At 37.1% G+C, this 23,780-nt stretch overlaps 1 protein-coding gene across 1 annotated transcript in view; it reads right to left on the bottom strand.

Moving 5' to 3' along the window:
* EYS (eyes shut homolog) overlaps window positions 1-23,780 on the bottom strand; it is a 2,088,383-nt gene that overhangs the window by 42,135 nt on the left and 2,022,468 nt on the right. Inside the window, exon 41 of the mRNA XM_063618766.1 lies at window positions 13,110-13,284. Within this exon, the coding sequence (XP_063474836.1) occupies window positions 13,110-13,284 (175 nt within the window). The remainder of the gene's footprint in view (window positions 1-13,109; window positions 13,285-23,780) is intronic.

Raw genomic sequence — 23,780 nt, 5'->3', positions numbered from 1 at the left:
AGGATTGAGCATAGTACTGTGCTTGGTACTGAGATTCTACAACACAGGAGGCTCCATTTTTGACCTCATGGACTTCTGTATTTTGGAGAAATCAGATTAGTAAGGAGACAATTTTAATAAAATGGGACAAGTTCTAAAATGGGTATTATGGTATCCTGTGGATGGGCGCCTAAGTAATTTTAGTGAATTACTTAGGGAAGGCCAAGAGAAGGCTTAGGAAAGGCCGCCAGAGTGAGATTTGCCCGTATAAATGCATGCACTAAGAGGAGGTGTCAAAGGACTTTGAACAACAGGCTGAGGCAGTTCAACTTTTTTTTTTTTTAAACTATTAACTTTTGTGGGTACATAGTAGGTGTACATATTTATGGGGTACATGACATGTTTTGGTACAGGCATGCAATGTGTGATGATCACATCATGGAAAATGGGGTATCCATCCCCTCAAGCATTTATCCTTTGTGTTACAAAGAGTCCAATTATACTTTCTTAGTTATTTTAAAATGTACAATTAAATTATTATTGACTATAGTCACCCTGTTGTGCTATCCAATACTAGTCCTTGCTCATTCATTCTCACTACTTTTTTGTAGTCATTAACCATCCCCACCTCCCTGTTACCCACCACCTTTCTGAGCCTCTAGTAACCATCCTTCTACTCTCTATCTCCATGAGTTCAACTGTTTTGATTTTTAGAACCCACAAATAAGTGAGAATATGTGATGTTTGCCTTTCTGTGCCTGGCTTCAGTTCAACTTTTAAGTGACATGACAGGTATATAGAAAATGACACAAACAAGGAGGCACATTTTAAGAACATTGATCTGTTATGTGTAGGATGACTGCATAGTGTAACAATAAGCTCTCTGGTGACGTAATTTTAATCTTAGTGAGATCTTAGCATATTTTTTTGCTACTAGAAAAGGGGCCAGCAACCTTTTTCTGTAAAGGGCAAGGCAGTTTACAGTTTTGCTTTGTGGGCCATATAGACACTGTTGCAATAACTAAACTCTGCCATTGTTGAAAGCAGCCACAGAAAACACACAAATGGGTGTGGCTGTATCTCAATAAATTTTAGTTTCACAAATAGGTGGTAGGCCAGATTTGGCCCATATGCCATAGTTTTCTGACCCTGGCACTCTAGACCATTAATTCCATGAGAGCAGAGATAGGGTCTGTTTTGTTTTTTATTATTGTCCCAAGGCCCCAAACAGTTCTTGGTTTATTGTAAGTTTTCATTGACTATTCAGGGAATAAACACACAAATGAATAAATATAATAGGTCATGGCTGGGATAAGAAAGCAGATGGAGGCAAAAGTCCTGAATAGGAAAATTGCTGTGGGGATGCAGCATTTTCAAGAAAATGAGAGGCATTTTCAAGGCTTTGGTAAGTGTGTTGGTATGAAAGAGGAAAATTATAGTAATGACAAACATTATTTGACACCACGTGCCAAGCACTCTTCTAACCTTTCTAGTTACTCTATTATGTTATAAGAGGGTACTATCATCATCCTCATTTTGCAGAGAAGAAATCTGAGGAACAGAGAGGTTAAGTCAGCTAATGAGTGAGGAAGTCCACCTTTTAGGAAGTCCACCATTTTATGTCTCTCAATCCTGTGGAAATGTTGGGACCATGAAAGAGTATGGTGTTGTTAGTGAAATAGGGACAACTGGATAGCAATATAGTAAAGGGAAAACATAAAGAATCCACTTTTATAGGCTTTATTCCTGGGATGGAGGCTGGTTCAACATACACAAATTGATAAATGTGATTCACCACATAAATAGAATTAAAAGCAAAAACCATATCATGTCCTCAATAGATGCAGAAAAGACTTTGATAAAATTCAACTTTGTATTAAAAACCCTCAACAGATTAGGCATTGAAGGAACATACTTCAAAATAATGAGAGCAGTCTATGACAAATCCACAGCCCAACATCATCCTGAACAGGTGAAAGATCGAAGCATTCCCCTTGAGAACTGCAACAAGACAAGGATGCCCACTCTCACCACTCCTATTCAACACAGTAATGGAAGTGCTAGCCAGAGCAGTCAGGCAAGAGAAAGAAGAAAGATATCCAAATAGAAAGAGATGAATTCAAGCTATATCATCTCCTTGCAGATGATATTATTCTATACTGAGAAAATCCCATGGCCTCTGCCAAAAGGCTCCTAGAACTTATAAATAACTTCAGTAAAATTTCAGAATATAAAATCGCTGTACAAAAATCAGTAGCATGGCTATACACCAATTACATCCAAGCTGAGAACCAAAGCAAGAATGAAATCCCATTTACAATAGCCACAAAAAGAATAAAGTATCTAGGAATACGGAACCAAGGAGGTGGAAGATCTTTACAATGAGAATTACAAAACACTGATGAAGGAAATCAGAGATAACACAAACAAACGAAAAAAGATTTCCTGCTCATGAAAAGGAAGAATCAATATGGTTAAAATGGCTATACTGACAAAAACAATTTACAGATTCAATGTTATTCCTATCAAACTACCAACATAATTTTTCACAGAATTAAAAAAGTTATTCTAAAATTCATATGGAAAAAAAAGAGGCTAAATAGCTGAAACGATCCTAAGCAAAAAGAACAAGGCCACAGACATCACACTACCTAATTTCAAACTATACTACAAGCCTACAGTAACCAAAATAGCATGGTGCTGGTGCAGAAACAGACACACAGACCAATGGAACTGGACAGAGAACCTAGAAATAAAGTCATACACCTAAAAGCACCCGATCTTCAACAAAGTCAGTGATAATAAGCAATGGGGAAAGGGCTTCCTGTTCAATAAATGGTGCTGGGATAACTGGCTAGCCATATGCAGAAGATTGAAACTGAACCCGTTCCCTTCACTATGTATGTTATGAAAATTAACTCAATATGGACTAAAGACTTAAATGTAAGACCTAAACCTATAAAACCCCTAGAAGAAAACCTAGGAAATACCATTCTGGACATCAGGCTTGGTAAAGAATTTATGACTAAGTCCCCAGAAGCAATTTCCATAAAAACAAAAATTGACAAGTGGGACCTAATTAAACCAAAGAGCTTCTGCACAGCAAAAGAAACTATTAACAGAGTAAACAGACAACCTACAAAATGGGAGAAAATATTCACACACTACACAACAAAAAAGGTCTAATGTCCAGAATCTATAAGGAACTTAAACAATTCAACAAGCAGAAAACAGACAACCCCATTAGAAAATGGGCAAATGACATGAACAGACACTTCTCAAAAGAAGACATACATGAAACCAACAAATAGAGTAAGTAATGCTCAACATCACTAATCATTAGAGAAATTCAAACCAAAACCACAATGAGAAACCAACTCACACCAATCAGAATGGCTATTATAAAAAGTAAAAAAAATGACAGCCATTGGTGAGGTTGCAATGAAAAGGGCGCACTTACACATTGCTAGTGGGAATGTAAATTACTTCAGCCATTGTGGAAAGCAGTGTGGAGATTTGTTAAAAAACTTAGAACTACCATTCAACCCAGCAATCCCATTACTGGCTATATACCCAAAGGAATATAAATCATTCTATCAAAAAGACATATGCATTTGTAAACCACAGCACTATTCACAATAGCAAAGACATGGAGTAAACCTAGATGCCCATCAACAGGGTACTGGATAAAGAGAATGTGGTACATATATACCATGGAATACTACACAGTCATTGAAAAAATGAAATCATGTCCTTTGTAGAAACATGAATGCAGCTGGAGGCCATTATCTTAAGCAAACTAACATAGGAACAGAAAACCAAATACTGCATATTCTCATTTATAAGTAGGAGCTAAACAATGAGTACATATGGACACAAACAAATGGGAACGATAGGCACTGGGGACTACTTGATGTAGGAAGGTGGGAGGGAACGTGGGGTGAAAAACTACCTATTGGGTACTATGCTCACTATCTGGGTGATGGAATTATTTGTGCACCAAACCTCAGCAACACACACTTATGTAACAAATCTGCACATGGACACCCTGAACCTAAAATAAAAGTTGAAAAAAAAAAAACCACCTTTAGCTAGACTGCATTGAAGGTAAGAGTAGGTGATAAAATAGCTTTTTTTTTCTATAAGCATCTAGGGACATGGCTCATAAATTTGATGATAGTTCAGGACATAAGGCAGATTTAATTAAATAGACTAGCAGGCAAAGAGGAGGGACACATGCACCCAGCATACAATAGCTAAGACTACTTAAATTATACTGAGGAATCATTGACATTATACAGAGCACTGTTTTCTTATTTCAAGACCATTCAAAAAATGTTATATATCCTTAATTGTCAGTACAAGGAAAAATTTGTGGGTTCTTCTGTCTCCAAACACAAACAGATGATAGCAGAGAATAAAATGTTAAACACTTTGGAAATGTGATTAACAGCTCATCATGATAGTAAATCTAGAGATGAGTATGAGAGTAAGTTCTTACTAATATAGTTAATTATTTTAATTCTGTGCATTTAGAATGAAACTGATTTGAATTCCTAAATTGCAGATTAATTGTTTAGTTCTGACTGTCAATTTTATAGCTTAGAACATCTATGGGTTAATTCTTCCTCATTACTATAGAAATTCAATATGAAGAATTTAATTTTCTTGTACTTAGGCAAGTCTAAGACTGTAAGAGTTTAGTATGAACATGGATATAAAAAATTAACTGAAAATGAGATAATAGAAGATTTAATGTTTTTTGTTAAATATCATTCACTTACTAAATATTACCAAAGAGGGAATATAGAGCAGCATTATACTTCGTTACTAAGGTAAGTACAAAATAGAAAACATGGTCTTGTTCTGCACCCTGAAGACTTGCTACTTTATTTAGAATAATGTATTTGTATGAGATATATATATAAATATAATATTCAGTTTCTTAGGGCTTTACCTTAGTGCCAGGCACCATTTTAAGTACTTTGATGTAGTAATTTGTTTAATCACCATATAAAACCTACAAAGTAAATACTATTATTAGCTCTCAGATTGCAGATGAGAAGCTAATACAGAAAAATATAACCTCTGCTTAGCCTACTTTTTCAGGTTACCTATGAAATATGGATTTTGATGCGTTGGACGAGAGAGATTCTTATGTATATGTTGAGGCTGAGATAAGAACAGAAAAAGAAAGTTATTGGAGAAAATTTACCTTGAGCTGGATCTGCAAAAAAGTTCTGGTTATAGATTTGTGGGTTTTCTATGCATAAGCAAAAGCACAGACACAAAATCTATGTGGATGTGATAATAAAGTCATGAATAATATAATAAATGCATGTAATTTAGCAATGGGCGATCACACGACCTAAAGGAATCTAGTTCTGCATATATAACTTATTTCTCTGCTCTTTAAAGATAAAAGGAAAACATAGCTGAATTATCTTCTCAGGTCATCTCCTGTGTGGATGACTTAATTCATATAAAATTGCTTTCCTTTATGGCTTATTTCCATTTGAGAAGCAGGTTGGGAGACTAAGGTACGTGTGATATGATGTATAACATTTTACCTGCCAAAATTTGCTGGATTTTAAATGACATGCTCAAAATTTGAGTCTTTGAAGAATGTACAATCAAGTGTTAAAACAAATGAACCTCATCGTACACTGGAATGTGATGGCATATTGAAACTCGACATGCTTACTAGGACAGGTTGCTATAATAATCACTCCACCTGCTGACATTCCCCTATGGCCTTCCTTTCTTTGCTGGTGAGATACTCACCTAGGTCCTTGGTGATACCTCACAGAGTGTAAGAAGGATGAGATGAAATGACTCTTTACATACTAATGAAAATACTGGCAGTTGTCTGTGGGCCTCATTTTGTAGTTCTCCAGGTGTAAGGGCTTGAACATTGTAGTATGTTAACAGTTGCACTCAGAATTCCTATTAAGGAGAGAACTGTCTTTGGGAAACTACATGAGCTGCTTGGAGTAGACAGTGGACCCTGGTTGCATTGGGATGAACATGAGCCTGGACTACAAAATAAGATGATAAATTACTCTGCCTGAGACCAGGAGGGAATTGTGGTTTGTTTTAACCTACAGATCAGTTGGAAAAAAGCAAAACAAAGGACAGAAGACAAAAACTGGAGTGGAATTGCCATGTATTTACTGCAGTGGTGGGGTGACCAAAAGACAAGTTGGAAGTTATTTAGGTGGCCATGAGATAAACCTTTTCCTTCAACATTGTCACCTCTCCCCACCCCCTGCACCAATCTAAACAATCTGATTGAAAAGTGTAAATGGCTTTGTTAATTTGATAGAAATTAAAGAAGTTGATTGTAGCTTTTAGGCATCTATGATATGGACTAGACAGTATGAGTGAAAGACTGGTGAGCTACAGATGACTTTAGAACATAAACATTCATTTTGGAATCTTCACAATTTATGTAGATGTCAAGGGTCTGGTAAAAAGTAACTGACATCTGAGTTATAAAAAGACCACGAGGGAAAAGAGGTTACTCTTAAGCCACAGTGCAGGGAGGCTTGATGAAAATCCACAGTGAATTCTTACCTCTGACTCTTATTTTCCAGCTACTTAAATAATAAAGAAACAAAAAATGTGAGCTTATTTTAATATCTACACTCTTCAAATAAGTTTTCCATATTTTCTGACTATGGAAAGATAATTTTCTGAAAATGTCTCATCTTTGGCCAGTGGGAGTCTCTTGAAGTTGGCTCCTGTTGTCTTTTAATATAACCATAGTTGTCTTTGTTAACATTCTTGCTTTCAGGCATAAAAAGATATCTAGGCTTACATATTTTCTGTCCTAGAGCTGAGTGTACAATTCTCCAAGAAGTCTTGGTTCATTTTAGTGGAAAATGGTATTTGGAGATGACAATTTTGGCACTGGAGGTGTTCATTGATACTGAATTATTGTTTCTAAATCTTTTTAGCAGATATAGCCGGGAAATTTTTTAAAAAGAAGAAAGATTTTTTTTTTTGAGGTGGAGTCTTGCTCTGTCACCCAGGCTGGAGTGCAATGGCACAATCTTGGCTCACTGCAGCCTCTGCCTCCCGAGTTCAAGTGATTCTCCCTCCTCAGCCTCCTGAGTAGAAAGTTAAGTAATGAGTTCATACATTAATTCCAGTTCATATTAAGGATTAGAATGATTTTTACTTCTTTGATTTTATGTCTAGATCTCTTTCATGCTGAATATTCTAGTTCCTAATGACTAATGTTAATACAATTGTTCATTTGGTTTATATACATTTATCTGTTATATAAATATAATGCTATTTGGGTATTTTTATATATAGTTTTAAAATAACAATATCAATGTTTCCACTAACATCAAGACTACAGGATGCAGTAGAATATCTTTATGGTTCTTTTTGTCTTTAGGCTATAATCCACTGTATAGTCAAAATATTGTGTTTTAAAATCAATTGAACTAAATATTTTCTGCTTGGTTATGCTACCAACTTGAAGTACAGTTCATTTCCTTATTTTCCTTCAGTATTTAAAAATTGGTCTTTTTCTTTTTTAATTGACCATGTGAAATATTTTACCTGGTTCCAAATAAAAACTATAAAGCAAATTATAGTTAGAAAGTCTAGCTTTTATCCTTTTACTACTTCTTGTTTTCTCCCTCACCCTATACATAACTATTTATAAATTGTGTGTGTGTAATCTTGCATTTTCTTCTTAGAAAAATATGAGCATATTTGTATGTGTATCTATATTTATGTATTTATATCTGTTTATCTATATCTATTATCCCCTTTTCTTACATGTTTCTTTACCCTGATTTTTTCACTTAATAAGTCCTGAGGATCACTCCATAGCAACATATAAAAGGTCTTTTTTTATGTATGTGAAGTCCTCCGTTATATAAACATTCCTTAGCTTTTTCAACAAGATACCTAGTGATGAACACTTGAGCAGTTTCCAGTCTTTGTTTTAACAAATAGAGAAATTAATTTGCTCTAATACATAATAGTGTCTGCTTCTCTACAGCCTCACTAATAGATTGGTCATATTTTTAGCTTTTTGCCAACCTCATAGGTGAGAAAAATTATCTACCTGAAATTGGAATCTCTAAAAGACAGAGTTAAAGGCAATTCCAAGGAAGTAAGGAGTACTCTTTCAAGGAAGCAACAGTGAGAGAGAAGCAAAGGGAGGAGGAAAAAAGGAGAACTAGTACAAAGTAATGAGTTACGAAGCTGGCCATAGCTTCACAAGAAACTCAGCTGATTGCTTGGTAAGGAGAGGGGGTTTCTTGGAAGGCAGGATAGAGTGGTACAATTAATTTGACTGCTATGCAGAGAGAAAAAGAATAGCAGGAATAGGCAGGTTGATAACAGTCATGCATAGCTTGACAACAGATTAAAAATTTACATTTTGCTGCATTGGCAGTGGAAAACCAGGAAACATTTTGAGCAGGAAAATGATTAAGAGCAAAGAGGATTTTAGGAAGATTCAACCTGGATTAAGGTTAGGAGTGTTTAGGGAACAGGTCACTAGTTGGAAAGCAATTACATGTCCAGCTGAGGAGTAATAGAAGACTGAATTATTAAGCATTGTTGGACAAAATACATAAAAGAAGACAGTCTGAGCAAAGTATGCTTAATTTGGGAACTTTGGCAGACCTTAGAGAATCTATTATTGTGTTCTAGGGGTTTGTAAACCTCTAAAATGATAAGCACATTTTTGTGTTCCAAGTATGTTCAGTTTTTAGGAGAAAGGGTTTTTAGCTTTGACCTGATGCTCAAAGGCATTTCTAAGACAAAAAATAATTAGGAAATCCTGAATCAGTGAGATTTTGTGATCACTGATAGATTTATGTTATAAATAAGCCTCTTTTATGAACTTAATCCTTGATGCATTTTACATTTTTACAACCACATTCTTCCAACTCCTATTGTACTTACTGTCTGTGCCACTCATTTTAACATCTAACTTGTTTTTGTCAGTTTTGTTTTTCCTACACTGCTTTTCTTTTTTTTTTCAGACAGAGTTTCCCTCTTGTCTTCCAGGCTGGAGTGCAGTGGTGCGATCTCAGCTCTCTGCACCCTCTGCCTCCCAGGTTCAAGAGATTCTCCTGCCTCAGCCTCCCAAGTAGCTAGGATTACAGGCACCCACCACCACACTGGCTAATTTTTGTATTTTTAGTAGAGATGGGGTTTTGCCATGTTGACCAGGCTGGTCTCGAACTCCTGACCTCAGGTGATCCACCCATCTCGGCCTCCCAAAGTGCTGGGATTACAGGCGTGAGCCACGATGACAGGGCTACACTGTGTTTTTCTTAAAGGGACACATCTGCATATTGTCCTCAGTCACAGGTTACTGTACAACATGGTGACTATGGTTAGTAACAATGTCTTGTATTTTGAAAATTGCTGAGAGTAGATTTTAAATATTCCAATCAGAAAAAATTATAAATATGTGAGGTAATGCATATGTTAATTAGCTCATTTGAGCCATTCCACAATGTATATATATTTTGAAACATCATGTTCTACATGATAAATATATCCAATTTTTGTCAATTAAGAAAATAAAGGAAAAAATTACAACTTAAACTTGCTTAAAAACACCTATTAAGCTAGACATGGTGGAAGAAATTGGCAAAAATGTAAAATATCTTTCTTCTCACTAAACATTTTTGGTTTGGAATCATAGCCATTTAATTAAAGCATTTTATTTATGTCAAAAAAAAAAGACACCTACCAAGCACATACACACATAGAACTAAGAACTAAACTCATTTTTTTTTTTTTTTACTTAAAAATTTTGTTTTGATGTAACCTTTTTTCTTTTTTATCCTTGGCTACTAAGAACAGAAATAGTTTTACATTTCTTTGTTGCATCAGAACTCATCCCAGGAGCATAAAGGCCTGAAACGAACTCTGCCTTATGATACTCACATTTGAGAAATTCCATTAGAACACAGAAGGATCTGTGTGTGGTGATGAACTCGGAGCAGGAGAGAAGGGCTTTCATCACTTCACCAGGGCCCTGAACACACTGGAAACCTTATCAGGCCTCACCTCTCTCCTTACTTGGAATAAGACTTTCCCTTATGTACCAAAACAATGCCTCCCATCCCAGCTAAGAGACAGGGAGCTAAAGGGAGCATTTTGAGTTGTTGTTTTAAATTTATAACATTAAACTGTTCATTGTTAAGACACTTTGATCAGCTTTGAGGTTTTCCTTTTACAATTGATTCTAAGCACCATAAAATTGGTGCTTCTGTGTTGGTACTTGCCTCTTGAGCATTTAACAAATATTTCATGAGGCGTGTTAGTTATTTTTCAGGAAAAGATTAAACTTTAGCTTTGAGCTGTCTATAAGGCTACCTAGAAATTCAATTTAATATTACCCTGCTTCAGTTGAAAAATAAAGTTTAGAGCCATCTAAAATTAAGAATCTGTAACTAGGACAAGTACAGAAATAAACTTCTTAAACACTTTTGAAAAGTATATTACAAAGCACAATATTTTTTTTCTTTAAAGGAGGTATTCTTATATTGAGATTAGAAAAGAATTGTTTAAAACTGTCAAAAGGAATAAAATTCTTTAAACTGCTGCTGCCACTGGATCTGAATGTCTTTGAATGGGAGACCTAATATTTTTGAACAGCTTTATTGAGGTATAATTTACTTACCATAAAATTCACCTGTTTTAAGTTCAGAGCTCTGCAAATTTAATGTTATTAAATGATGGTCACAAGAGCTACTTCTGGCTCTGTAGTATATCTTTATAGTTGGTAATTATTTTGTAATTATGTCAATAAGAGGATCCCAAAACTGGTCACAATTTTGATAAGAAAACTTTTTAGAATCTTGTAAGGAAATTTGTCAGATGTATCATTCCCCCTGTACATTATTGCTTAAGTCTATTTGTTACTCAAATTTAGGCCCCCATGTTTGAGATACTGCTTTCCACCCACACGGCAATCTATGAAATCCCCAGGATATGTGTTATAAAGAAAGGTATTTTCAATTTGGAGAACATACAATGTGCCAACTGAAGATAATTTCAACGTTATTTTTTAAAATTAAGATGAAATGAACAGGTTACAACCAGTAAATAAAGAGCGACTTAACACTTTTTTTTACCTCATTAAAATTATTCGCTGTTTTTAAGTTCATTTCTTGCTATTTAGATTCTGGAGAGAATCTTGACCCACGAAATGGAAGATCTGATTTTGGGTCCTGCTGTACTACTCACAGAGTGCTCATATATCCTCTTGAATTACTCACAGTCTCTGGGGCTTATTTTCCCCATGTAAAATTGGAATTAGGATACTGGCATTAAGTAATTTAGAGGGTTTTAGTGAGGAGCGATGGAAATAATATATAAAAAAATGCTTTGTTACACACAAAGTCCTGTGCAATTGTAAGGTATTACGTTTAATATCGGAACTCAATAAAATTTCTATATTAATCAAAATAACCTGCAAATGGTTCTAAGTACCTATCTATACTTGGCACTGTATATTCCAAGATAAATATATTTGGCTCTTAGGTTCAAACCGTTAGGCTGTTTGGTCCACATGGAATAATGTAGGATGGGGATGGATTCCCCACCTTCACCTTCAACTTCATATGCTTTCCTATTGCCACTTTCTAGATCTCTCTTTATTATCACATAAAAAAACCCAAAAATACTTAGTAGTTACCCCTGAAGAATGACTACAACTCTTTAGATAAAGTGAAGTAAACGTGTGCTTCTAATTAAGTTTAGTTGTAGAGCAAATTAGAGTGCATACTTTGTAAAGCAAGCTAAAGGTTTCATTAAAAATTGTAGAGAAGTAATGATAAAATTATAGTGGTAAAGCTAATGCCAAAAATTATTGCTCTGTGATGGTGGCATCCCAAGCCTTACATTTTGTCCTCAGGAATTCCGTGGGTTGAGTCAAACTATACATTTTTTTTTTTTTCTCCACAAATTTTACTGTGACTAGCAGTTGTTTGAGCTTTGCTTTTGATCATTTTCCGGTGAGGAGGTGGAGGGGATTTGCTCAGGGAGAGTAAGAGATTCACCCATGTCTTTTTTTTTTTTTTTTTTTTGAGACGGAGTCTAGCTCTGTCGCCCAGGCTGGAGTGCAGTGGCGCAGTCTCGGCTCACTGCAAGCTCCGCCTCCCAGGTTCACGCCATTCTCCTGCCTCAGCCTCTCCGAGTAGCTGGGACTACAGGCGCCCGCCACCACGCCCGGCTAATTTTTTGTATTTTTAGTAGAGGCGGGGTTTCACTGTGGTCTCGATCTCCTGACCTCGTGATCCGCCCGCCTCGGCCTCCCAAAGTGCTGGGATTACAAGCGTGAGCCACCGCGCCCGGCCGATTCACCCATGTCTTTTAAAACTATACTTTCTTCAGGGTAGACTCTGTCTTTCAGGAGAAGCTCTGACACTCCTCTTTCCCAGCTGCTTTGCAGGGAGCCAGTGTTCCTGGTGAACACTGTGTCCTGTGGGGAGCATTTTGACAAATCTCTCTTTAGCTATCTTACACACGTATGAGACATAAGAAATTTATGAGTAGCTAGAGTGTAAGAAATTGACAGAGTGCTTACTTCCACTTTCTTTAGCATATTCCCAGAACTCCTCATATACTACTTTTGTGTAGATGAGATGCTCAGCAAAATGAGTAATTAATATAAAAACATTCTCCTTTCTCTTTTCCTTCTCTCTCAATGGGTCCACGTTGGTTTCATACTAAAGTAGTTCAGAAGTCAAATTGTGTAGCTTCACTATTGCCCTTTCTAAAGAGGCTCAAACCTACATATGAAAGCAAATCCCAATATGTAAGCCTTTGTGTGGTTAACATTTCTGTCTACTCTCTCAATAGTATGGGTTTAACTGATATTTTATGGTGCCTAGAATGAGATGTAGTGATTCATTGTCATTGTTTAACAGAACTAAGATGGCATAAATGCTGTGCTGACCTTATTTGTAGTTGCCTTCACCTGTCCTCCCATCACGTAACAAGTCTACCTAAGAACATTTTAAATATGTGCATCTGTTTGTGTTCCTAGTCTGTACAAGTGGGATGCCAGTTAGAGTGGAGTACCAGTTAGAGTGCAAACAACCTGCTACTTTCATTCCTAATAACGTCATACTTACTAAACACTAGTTCCACTCTCTACGCATGTCCCACCATTGCCGCATTTCATTAAACTGCAGGGAGAAGCATGACACTGGCCAACACTGCGTCCAGCATTTGGGTGGTCCTCGGGATTTCCCAGTCCTCTGAAATGGCCATCCTTCTCAGTGCGAACTTGAAGAGTGAAAATACAGCCTTGGAGAAACACAGAAACACTTCATATTAACAAACAGAAGAAATAGAAAAAACAAGAAGAAGGTTATTTTTCATTTTTAAAGTAAAAGTTTTTCAAAATGAAGTAATACATGTAAATTTTAAAAGAAATATAAGAATACAGAAATGCACAGAGAAAAATTTTTTTTAAAAGTCATTCATGATATCACTTCACAGCAGACAACTATTAACATTTTGGGGTGTGTGTGGTATTTTTTCTATGCTTAATCATATTTTCTTTTAAACAAAAATGCAATCTGCACTAAGCTGTAGAAAATATAATATTATACCAAAAAGTTGAACATCATAAATAACATTAACTTTTTTCTTGTAGCATTAACTATAAGTGATGGCATATTTCCTTATATCAAAATATATTTAATAAACCTATAATTATTATACCATTGACTCATTTAATACTTTTTGCTATTAGAAATAAAGTTGTAATGAATATCTTATGTGTATATCTTTGTACATTTAAATTTTTTTTTAGTACATATTTCTAGAAGTAGAATTATTAGGGGAAAAGATATAGATGCTTTGAAGTATGCCTAAGTGTCCCCCATAGATATTTTTCACAACTGGATTCAGGAGACTGGGATACCCCCTTCTTCACAGGCACTACCATGCATGGGATTACCATTCCTTTTCATTTTTACATGCGATAGCTAATAAAATACTATTTTACTGTTTTTGGTTGGGTATCAAAAATCTTTTAACAAATTTATTGATCATTCATAATTTATATTATAATTTGTATTTATAGTATATAAAGAGAGCCTCCTTATATAATGAGGACATTAGCTATTTGTGATGCACTGTAAATAAACTTTCTCCAGTTTAATATTTACCACTCAATTTTGCTATGGTAGTTTTTTTTTTTTTTTAGGTAAAGAAGTTTATATTTATGTTGTCACATTTTTCTCTTTTTTCTTTCAGAGATTTTGCCTTTCTACACATCTTTAGAAAGAACTTTTCGGCCGGGAATGGTGGCTCATGCCTGTAATCCCAGCACTTTGGGAGGCCGAGGCGGGTGGGTCACGAGATCAGGAGATTGAGACCATCCTGGCTAACACGGTGAAACCCCGTCTCTATTAAAAATACAATTAGCCGGGCATGGTGGCGGGTGCCTGTAGTCCCAGCTACTCAGGAGGCTGAGGCAGGAGAATGGTGTGAACCCCAGAGGCAGAGCTTGCTGTAAGCCGAGATCGCGTCACTGCACTCCAGCCTGGGCAACAGAGCGAGAGTCTGTTTCAAAAAAAACCAACCAAACAAAAATAACTATTCTACCTCAAGATTAGATAAATATATATAAATAAAAAGGACAGTTCAGTGAAGAATTTGAAATGAAAGTGTTTGAAATCCTGAAATGTACTGTAATTTTACTCAGCTCCTTTAGCAGTTACTTATAGTTTATTTGCCAAGTTCTTTCAAATAAATAGGAACATCAACCAGAAATAAGGTCTTTAAAATGATAAAATAAAGGCAGGATTGAATTTTATTTTCAAAACTTTTTTTTTGAGGCATAAAAGGCTTTTTGTTGTTGTTATTGTTGTTGTTATACTTTAAGTTCTAGGGTACATGTGCATACCTTGCAGGTTTGTTACATATGTATACATGTGCCATGTTGATTTCCTGCACCCATTAACTCGTCATTTACATTAGGTATTCCTTATGATGCTATCCCTCCCCGCTCCCCCGACCCCATGAAAGGCCCTGGTGTGTGATGTTCCCCACCCTGTGTCCAAGTGTTCTCATTGTTCAATTCCCACCTATGAGTGAGAACATGCGGTGTTTGGCTTTTTGTCCTTGTGATAGTTTGCTGAGAATGATGGTTTCCAGCTTCATCCATGTCCCTACAAAGGACATGAACTCATCCTTTTTTATGGCTGCATAGTATTCCATGGTGTATATGTGCCACATTTTCTTAATCCAGTCTATCATTGATGGACATTTGGGTTGGTTCCAAGCCTTTGCTATTGTGAATACTGCTGCAATAAACATACGTGTGCATGTGTCTTTATAGTAGCATGATTTGTAATCCTTTGGGTATATACCCAGTAATGGGATGGCTGGGTCAAATGGTATTTCTAGTTCTGGATCCCTGAGGAATCGCCACACTGACTTCCACAATGGTTGAACTAGTTTACAGTCCCGCCAACAGTGTAAAAGTGTTCCTATTTCTCCACATCCTCTCCAGCATCTGTTGTTTCCTTACTTTTTAATGATTGGCATTGTAACTGGTGTGAGACGGTATCTCATTGTGGTTTTGATTTGCATTTCTCTGATGGCCAGTGATGATGAGCATTTTTTCTGTGTGTCTGTTGGCTGCATAAATGTCTTCTTTTGAGAAGTGTCTGTTCATATCCTTTGCCCAGTTTTTGATGGGGTTGTTTGATTTTTTCTTGTAAATTTGTTTAAGTTATTTGTAGATTCTGGATATTAGCCCTTTGTCAGATGGGTAGATTGCAAAAATTTTCTCCCATTCTGTACGGTGTCTGTTCACTCTGATGGTAGTTTCTTTTGCTGTGCAGAAGCTCTTTAGTTTAATTAGATTCCATTTGTCAATTTTGGCTTTTGTTGCCATTGCTTTTGGTGTTTTAGACATGAAGTCCTTGCCCATGCCTATGTCCTGAATGGTATTGCCTAGATTTTCTTCTAGAGTTTTTTTGGTTTTAGGTCTAACATTTAAGTCTTTAATCCATCTTGAATTAATTTTTGTATAAGGTGTAAGGAAGGAATCCAGTTTCAGCTTTCTACATAGAACTAGCCAGTTTTCCCAGAACCATTTATTAAATAGGGAATCCTTTCCCCATTTCTTGTTTTTGTCAGATTTGTCAAAGATCAGATGGTTGTAGATGTGTGCTATTATTTCTGAGGGCTCTGTTCTGTTCCATCGGTCTAAATCTCTGTTTTGGTACCAGTACCATGCTGTTTTGGTTACTGTAGCCTTGTAGTATAGTTTAAAGTCAGGTAGCGTGATGCCTCCAGCTTTGTTCTTTTGGCTTAGGATTGACTTGGCGATGCGGGCTCTTTTTTGGTTCCATATGAACTTTAAAGTAGTTTTTTCCAATTCTGTGAAGAAAGTCATTGGTAGCTTGATGAGGATGGCATTGAATCTATAAATTACCTTGGGCAGTATGGCCATTTTCACGATATTGATTCTTCCAACCCATGAGCATGGAATGTTCTTCCATTTGTTTGTATCCTCTTTTATTTCACTGAGCAGTGGTTTGTAGTTCTCCTTGGAGAGGTCCTTCATATCCCTTGTAAGTTGGATTCCTAGGTATTTTACTCTCTTTGAAGCAATTGTGAATGGGAGTTCACTCATGATTTGGCTCTCTGTCTGTTATTGGTGTATAGGAATGCTTGTGATTTTTGCACATTAATTTTGTATCCTGAGACTTTGCTTAAGTTGCTTATCAGCTTAAGGAAATTTTGGGCTGAGACGATGGGGTTTTCTAAATATACAATCATGTCATCTGCAAACAGGGACAATTTGACTTCCTCTTTTCCTTATTGAATTCCCTTTATTTCTTTCTCCTGCCTGATTGCCCTAGCCAGAACTTCCAACACTATGTTGAATAGGAGTGGTGAGAGAGGGCATCCCTATCTTGTGCCAGTTTTCAAAGGGAAGGCTTCCAGTTTTTGCTCATTCAGTATGATATTGTCTGTGGGTTTGTCATAAATAGCTCTTATTATTTTGAGATACATCCCATCAATACCTAGTTTATTGAGAGTTTTTATCATGAAGGGCTGTTGAATTTTGTTGAAGGCCTTTTCTGCATGTATTGAGATAACCATGTGGTTTTTGTCTGTAGTTCTGTTTATATGATGGATTACATTTATTGATTTGTGTATGTTGAACCAGCCTTGCATCCCAGGGATGAAGCCCACTTGATCGTGGTGGATAGCTTTTTGATGTGCTGCTGGATTTGGTTTGCCAGTATTTTATTGAGGATTTTTGCATTAATGTTTATCAGGGATATTGGTCTAAAATTCTCTTTTTGTGTTGTTTCTCTGCCAGGCTTTGGTATCAGGATGATGCTGGCCTCATAAAATGAATTAGGGAAGATTCCCTGTTTTTCTATCGATTGGAATAGTTTCAGAAGGAATGGTACCAGCTCCTCTTTGTACCTCTGGTAGAATTCGGCTGTGAATCTGTCTGGTCCTGGACTTTTTTGGGTTGGTAGGCTATTAATTATTGCCTCAATTTCAGAGCCTGTTATTGGTCTCTTCAGGGATTCAACTTCTCCCGGGTTTAGTCTTGGGAGGATATATGTGTCCAGGAATTTATCCATTTCTTCTAGATTTTCTAGTTTATTTGTGTAGAGGTGTTTATAGTATTCTCTGATGGTAGTTTGTATTTCTGTGGGATCGGTGGTGATATCCCCTTTATCACTTTTTATTGTGTCTATTTGATTCTTCTCTCTTTTCTTCTTTATTAGTCTTGCTAGCAGTCTATCAATTTTGTTGATCTTTTCAAAAACCCAGCTCCTGGATTCATTGATTTTTTGAAGGGTTTTTTGTGTCTCTATCTCCTTCAGTTCTGCTCTGATCTTAGTTATTTCTTGCCTTCTGCTAGTGTTTGAATGTGTTTGCTCTTTCTTCTCTAGTTCTTTTAATTGTGCTGTTAGGGTTTCAATTTTAGATCTTTCCTGCTTTCTCTTGTGGGCATTTAGTGCTATAAATTTCCCTCTACACACTGGTTTAAATGTGTCCCAGAGATTCTGGAATGTTGTTTTTTTGTTCTCATTGTTTTCAAGGAACATCTTTATTTCTGCCTTCATTTCGTTATGTACCCAGTAGTCATTCAGGAGCAGGTTGTTCAGTTTCCATGTAGTTGAGCAGTTTTGAGTGAGTTTCTTAATCCTGAGTTCTAATTTGATTGTACTGTGGTCTGAGAGACAGTTTGTTATAATTTCTGTTCTTTTACATTTGCTGAGGAGTGCTTTACTTCCAACTATGTGGTCAGTTTTGGAATAAGTGTGATGTGGTGCTGAGAAGAATGTATATTCTGTTGATTTGGGGTGGAGAGTTCTGTAGATGTTTGTTAGTTCAGCTTGGTGCAGATCTGAGTTCAATTCCTGGATATCCTTGTTAACTTTCTGTCTCGTTGATCTGTCTAATGTTGACAGTGGGGTGTTAAAGTCTCCCATTATTATTGTATGGGAGTCTAAGTCTCTTTGTATGTCTCTAAGGACTTGCTTTATGAATCTGGGTGCTTCTGTATTGGATGCATATATATTTAGGATAGTTAGCTCTTCTTGTTGAATTGATCCCTTTACCATTACGTAATGGCCTTCTTTGTCTCTTTTGATCTTTTTTGGTTTTATCAGAGACTAGGATTGTAACCCCTGCTTTTTTTGTTTTCCATTTGCCTGGTAGATCTTCCTCCATCTCTTTATTTTGAGCCTATGTGTGTCTCTGCACATGAGATGGATGTGTGTCTCTGCACATGAGATGAGTCTCCTGAATACAGCACACTGATGGGTCTTGACTCTACTCAATTTGCCACTCTGTTTCTTTTAATTGGGGCATTTAGCCCATTTACATTTAAGGTTAATATTGTCATGTATGAATTTGATCCTCCCATTATGATGTTACCTGGTTGTTTTGCTCATTAGTTGATATAGTTTCTTCCTAGCATTGATGTTATTTACAATTTGTCATGTTTTTGCAGTGGCTGGTAATGATTGTTCCTTTCCATGTTTAGTGCTTCCTTCAGGAGCTCTTGTAAGGCAGGCCTGGTGGTGACAAAATCTCTCAGCATTTGTTTGTCTGTAAAGGATTTCATTTCTCCTTCACTTATGAAGCTTAGTTTGGCTGGATATGAAATTCTGGGTTGAAAATTCTTTCTTTAAGAATGTTGAATATTGGCCCCCACTCTCTTCTGACCTGTAGAGTTTCTGCTGAGAGATCTGATGTTAGTCTGATGGGCTTCCTTTTGTGGGTAATCTGACCTTTCTCTCTGGCTGCCCTTAACATTTTTCCCTTCATTTCAACCTTGGTGAAATTGACAATTATGTGTTTTGGGGTTGCTCTTCTCGAGGAGTATCTTTGTGGCGTTCTCTGTATTTTGTGAATTTGAATGTTGGCCTGCCTTGCTGGGTTGGGGAAGTTCTCCTGGATAATATCCTGAAGAGTGTTTTCCAACTTGGTTCCATTCTCCCCGTCACTTTCAGGTGCACCAATCTGATCTAGATTTGGTCTTTTCACATAGTTCCATATTTCTTGGAGGCTTTGTTCATTTCTTTTCACTGTTTTTTCTCTAAACTTATGTTCTTGCTTCATTTCATTCATTTGATCTTCAATCACTGATACCCTTTCTTCCACTTGATCGAATTAGCTACGGAAGCCAGTGGATGCATCATATAGTTCTCGTGCCATGGCTTTCAGCTCTATCAGGTCTTTTAAGGTCTTCTCTACACTGTTTATTCTAGTTAGCCATTCATCTAATCTTTTTTCAAGGTTTTTAGCTTCTTTGCGATGGGTTCGAACATCCTCTTTTAGCTTGGAGAAGTTTGTTATTACTGATCTTCTGAAGCCTACTTCTGTCAACTCGTCAAAGTCATTCTCTGTCCAGCTTTTTTCTGTGCTGGCGAGGAGCTGCGATCCTTTGGAGGAGAAAAGGCACTCTGATTTTTACAATTTTCGGCTTTTCTGCCCTGGTTTCTCTCCATCTTTGAGGTTTTATCTACCTTTGGTCTTTGATAATGGTGACGTACAGATGGGGTTTTGGTGTGGATGTCCTTTTTGTGGTATTGATGCTATTCCTCTCTATTTGTTAGTTTTCCTTCTATTAGTCAGGACCCTCAGCTGCAGGTCTGTTGGAGTTTGCTGGAGGTCCACTCGAGACCCTGTTTGCCTGGGTATCACCAGCAGAGGCTGCAGAACAGCAAATATTGCAGAACAGTAAATGTTGCTGCCTGATCCTTCCTCTGGAAGCTTGTCTCAGAGGGGCACCCAGCTGTATGAGGTGTCAGGGCCCCTACTGGGAGGTGCCTCCCAGTTAGGCTACTCGGGGGTCAGGGACCCACTTGAGGAGGCAGTCTGTTCATTCTCAGTTCTCGAACTCCGTGCTGGGAGAACCACTGCTCTCTTCAAAGCTGTCAGACAGAGATGTTTAAGTCTGCAGAAGTTTCTGCCACCTTTTGTTCAGCTATGCCTTGCCCCCAGAGGTGGAGTCTACAGAGGCAGGCAGGCTTCGTTGAGCTGCGGTGGGCTCCACCCATTTGGAGCTTCCCAGCCACTTTGTTTACCCAGACAAGCCTTAGCAATGGTGGACGCCCCTCCTGCAGCCTTGCTGCCACCTTGCAGTTTGATCTTGGACTGCTGTGCTAGCAGTGAGCAAGGATCTGTGGGCGTGGGACCCTCCAAGCCAGGCATGGGATATAATCTCCTGGTGTGCCGTTTGCTAAGACCGTTGGAAAAGCACGGTATTAGGGCGGGAGTGTCCCGAGTTTCCAGGTACCATCTGTCATGGCTTCCCTTTGCTAAGAAAGGGAATTCCCTGGCCCCTTGCATTTCCCTGGTAAGGCGATGCCCTGCCCTGCTTCAGCTCACACTCCATGGGCTGCACCCACTGTCCAACAAGTCCCAGTGAGATGAACCCAGTATCTCAGTTGGAAATGCAGAAATCACCCAGCTTCTGCGTTGCTCATGCTGGGAGCTGTAGACTGGAGCTGTTCCTATTCGGCCATCTTGGAATGATCTCTCAAAATGTTTTCAAAAACTAAAAGCATGAAGTAATTTCTCATGGTGAAAAAAAAATGGGTTCAGTTATGGAAGGTAGAGAAGGTACTTTCCAACTTAGTTTTCACTGGCATTTTTACTGACAAGCACCATTCTCAACATGCATCAATATTTTCTCCTTATGATAGAGCAGTGATTGTTTTTCCTCAGTCTTAACCTTTGTTCTTCCTCCAAGTACTGCCATTTACTATTACACACACACACATGCCATCACCAAAATACTGTACTGACTAAAGAAATGAATGAATGCTAGCTGCTTTACAAATGAATAACCAGCTAGCTCAATTAACAAAGCAGGGTTTCCCATGCCTTTTACAGAGTGAAATGCACTGTGCAGAAAGCAAAAGTGTAAGTAGATGACAGAGTCAGGTAAGTCTGAGTTCAAATATGATCTATGCCACATAATGGCTACATGATGCAAAGTCTAACTGAAGCTAATCTTTTTTACCTTTAAAATGAGGACAAAATTAGCTGTTTCATGAGTTAGGAGGAATATATAATAAAAATAAACTATCTGTGCAATGCCTTTAAATTAGTAGGTCCTGTGTTCCACACCACCATTCCACCCTCTATCACACTGTCTCAGATATCTTCTACTTCTACTTCATAAAATTGTGTATTTCTTCTCAGCAAAAATTATGGGATGCTAATACTGGACTTTTAAATTTTTTTATAATCATACACCACAATACTTTGTTAAATGACTATAACTTAATGTCTGGAAGTGTTCGTTTTAAACTGTTTCTTTTTTATATGGATAAAGTGCTTTTGTTATAATGAACTACTGAAATATGTTTTTGACTAAAAATGTGGCAATGCTATATTTAGAGAAACATTTAGCCAATACAAATAGCAAAATGTATTTATTTTACAGAGAGATGCCTCATGTCAGTCAACATATCATGTTTTTAAAGCAACTGGAGTGATTAAAGTGGAAGACATTTGTGGAATATATATTATATTATTAATATAGTAGATAAAACATAATCTGCTTCGTGTAGTACCATGAAACAGACATTCAGTACATAATATATATATCCTGTATGTGCTATGGAGCCATGAGCCATGTGTATATTGAAAATTTGACTGACACGGGACATGGATGAAACTGGAAAACATCATTCTCAGTAAACTATCGCAAGGACAAAAAACCAAACACCGCATGTTCTCACTCATAGGTGGGAATTGAACAATGAGAACTCATGGACACAGGAAGGGGAACATCACGCTCCGGGGACTGTTGTGGGGTGGGGGGAGGGGGGAGGGACAGCATTAGGAGATACACCTAATGCTAAATGACGAGTTAATGGGTGCAGGAAATCAACATGGCACATGGATACATATGTAACAAACCTGCACATTGTGCACACGTACCCTAAAACCCTAAAGTATAATAAAAAAATAATAATAATAATAAAAAAAATAAATAAAAAAAAATAAAAAATAAAAAATAAAAAAAAAAAAAAAAAAAAAAAAAGAAAATTTGACTGACTAGTTACCAAATAAGTAATAGCTTTTTTTTTTAACTGCAAAATAGCTTTTTTTTTTTTTATCCTTGGTTTTTAAATTATTGCAGTAAACTGATTACATTTTCCCATATGGGCTCTTCTTTGAAGAATCTCATATGATTAAAAAAAGGAGAGAGAAAAAAATCGAACTCACAAGAAACCGAAAGTACTGACCGTGTTGGCTATTTTTAGATGAGAATAACTCTCCTTTACAGGGTTGTTAATGAATCTGAATCTATCTCATGTCCACTCTATTCAGAGTAGTAAATATTTAATAACCTCCATATCAATGAGCAGTAGTTGCTGTTAACACTAGAAGCTTATTTCCTGTTCATGTAAAGTCCAAAGGGTGGTTAGGGTTGGCATCGAGGTGGGTTGGCAAACAGAGTACAAGACTGTGCAGAAGATTTTCATAGGCAAGGCCTGGAAGTAGCAACTATTACACCTGCTTACATCTCACTGGCCAGAACTCAGGCACATGGTCATGCACAGCTGTAAGAGAGTCTGGGAAAGATCTGGTGGTAACAACATGTCACAAGCATGTATTATGTGAAAGCACCATTCCAGGTGCTGTGGAGATCTGTTATCAGTCAAAACTACAAATCCTATTCTCCAGAAGCTTACTAAATTCTAAATTAATGATATTAGGTATGAAATGCTAAGTGGGAAAAGACTTGGTGCTCCAAAGTCTTCAGAAAGAGCTCATTCTCAACTTTTATTTTTTTTTTATTTTTATTTTTTTTTTTATTATACTTTAGGGTTTTAGGGTACATGTGCACAATGTGCAGGTTTGTTACATATGTATCCATGTGCCATGTTGATTTCCTGCACCCATTAACTCGTCATTTAACATTAGGTGTATCTCCTAATGCTGTCCCTCCCCCCTCCCCCCACTCCACAACAGTCCCCGGAGTGTGATGTTCCCCTTCCTGTGTCCATGAGTTCTCATTGTTCAATTCCCACCTATGAGTGAGAACATGCGGTGTTTGGTTTTTTGTCCTTGCGATAGTTTACTGAGAATGATGTTTTCCAGTTCATCCATGTCCCTACAAAGGACACGAACTCATCATTTTTTATGGCTGCATAGTATTCCATGGTGTATATGTGCCACATTTTCTTAATCCAGTCTATCGCTGTTGGACATTTGGGTTGGTTCCAACTCTTTGCTATTGTGAATAGTGCCACAATAAACATACGTGTGCATGTGTCTTTATA

The sequence above is a fragment of the Symphalangus syndactylus genome, chromosome 2, assembly GCF_028878055.3.
Source record: "Symphalangus syndactylus isolate Jambi chromosome 2, NHGRI_mSymSyn1-v2.1_pri, whole genome shotgun sequence".
Taxonomy (NCBI): Eukaryota; Metazoa; Chordata; class Mammalia; order Primates; family Hylobatidae; genus Symphalangus; species Symphalangus syndactylus.
This window is presented reverse-complemented; position numbering and strand designations above follow the sequence as displayed.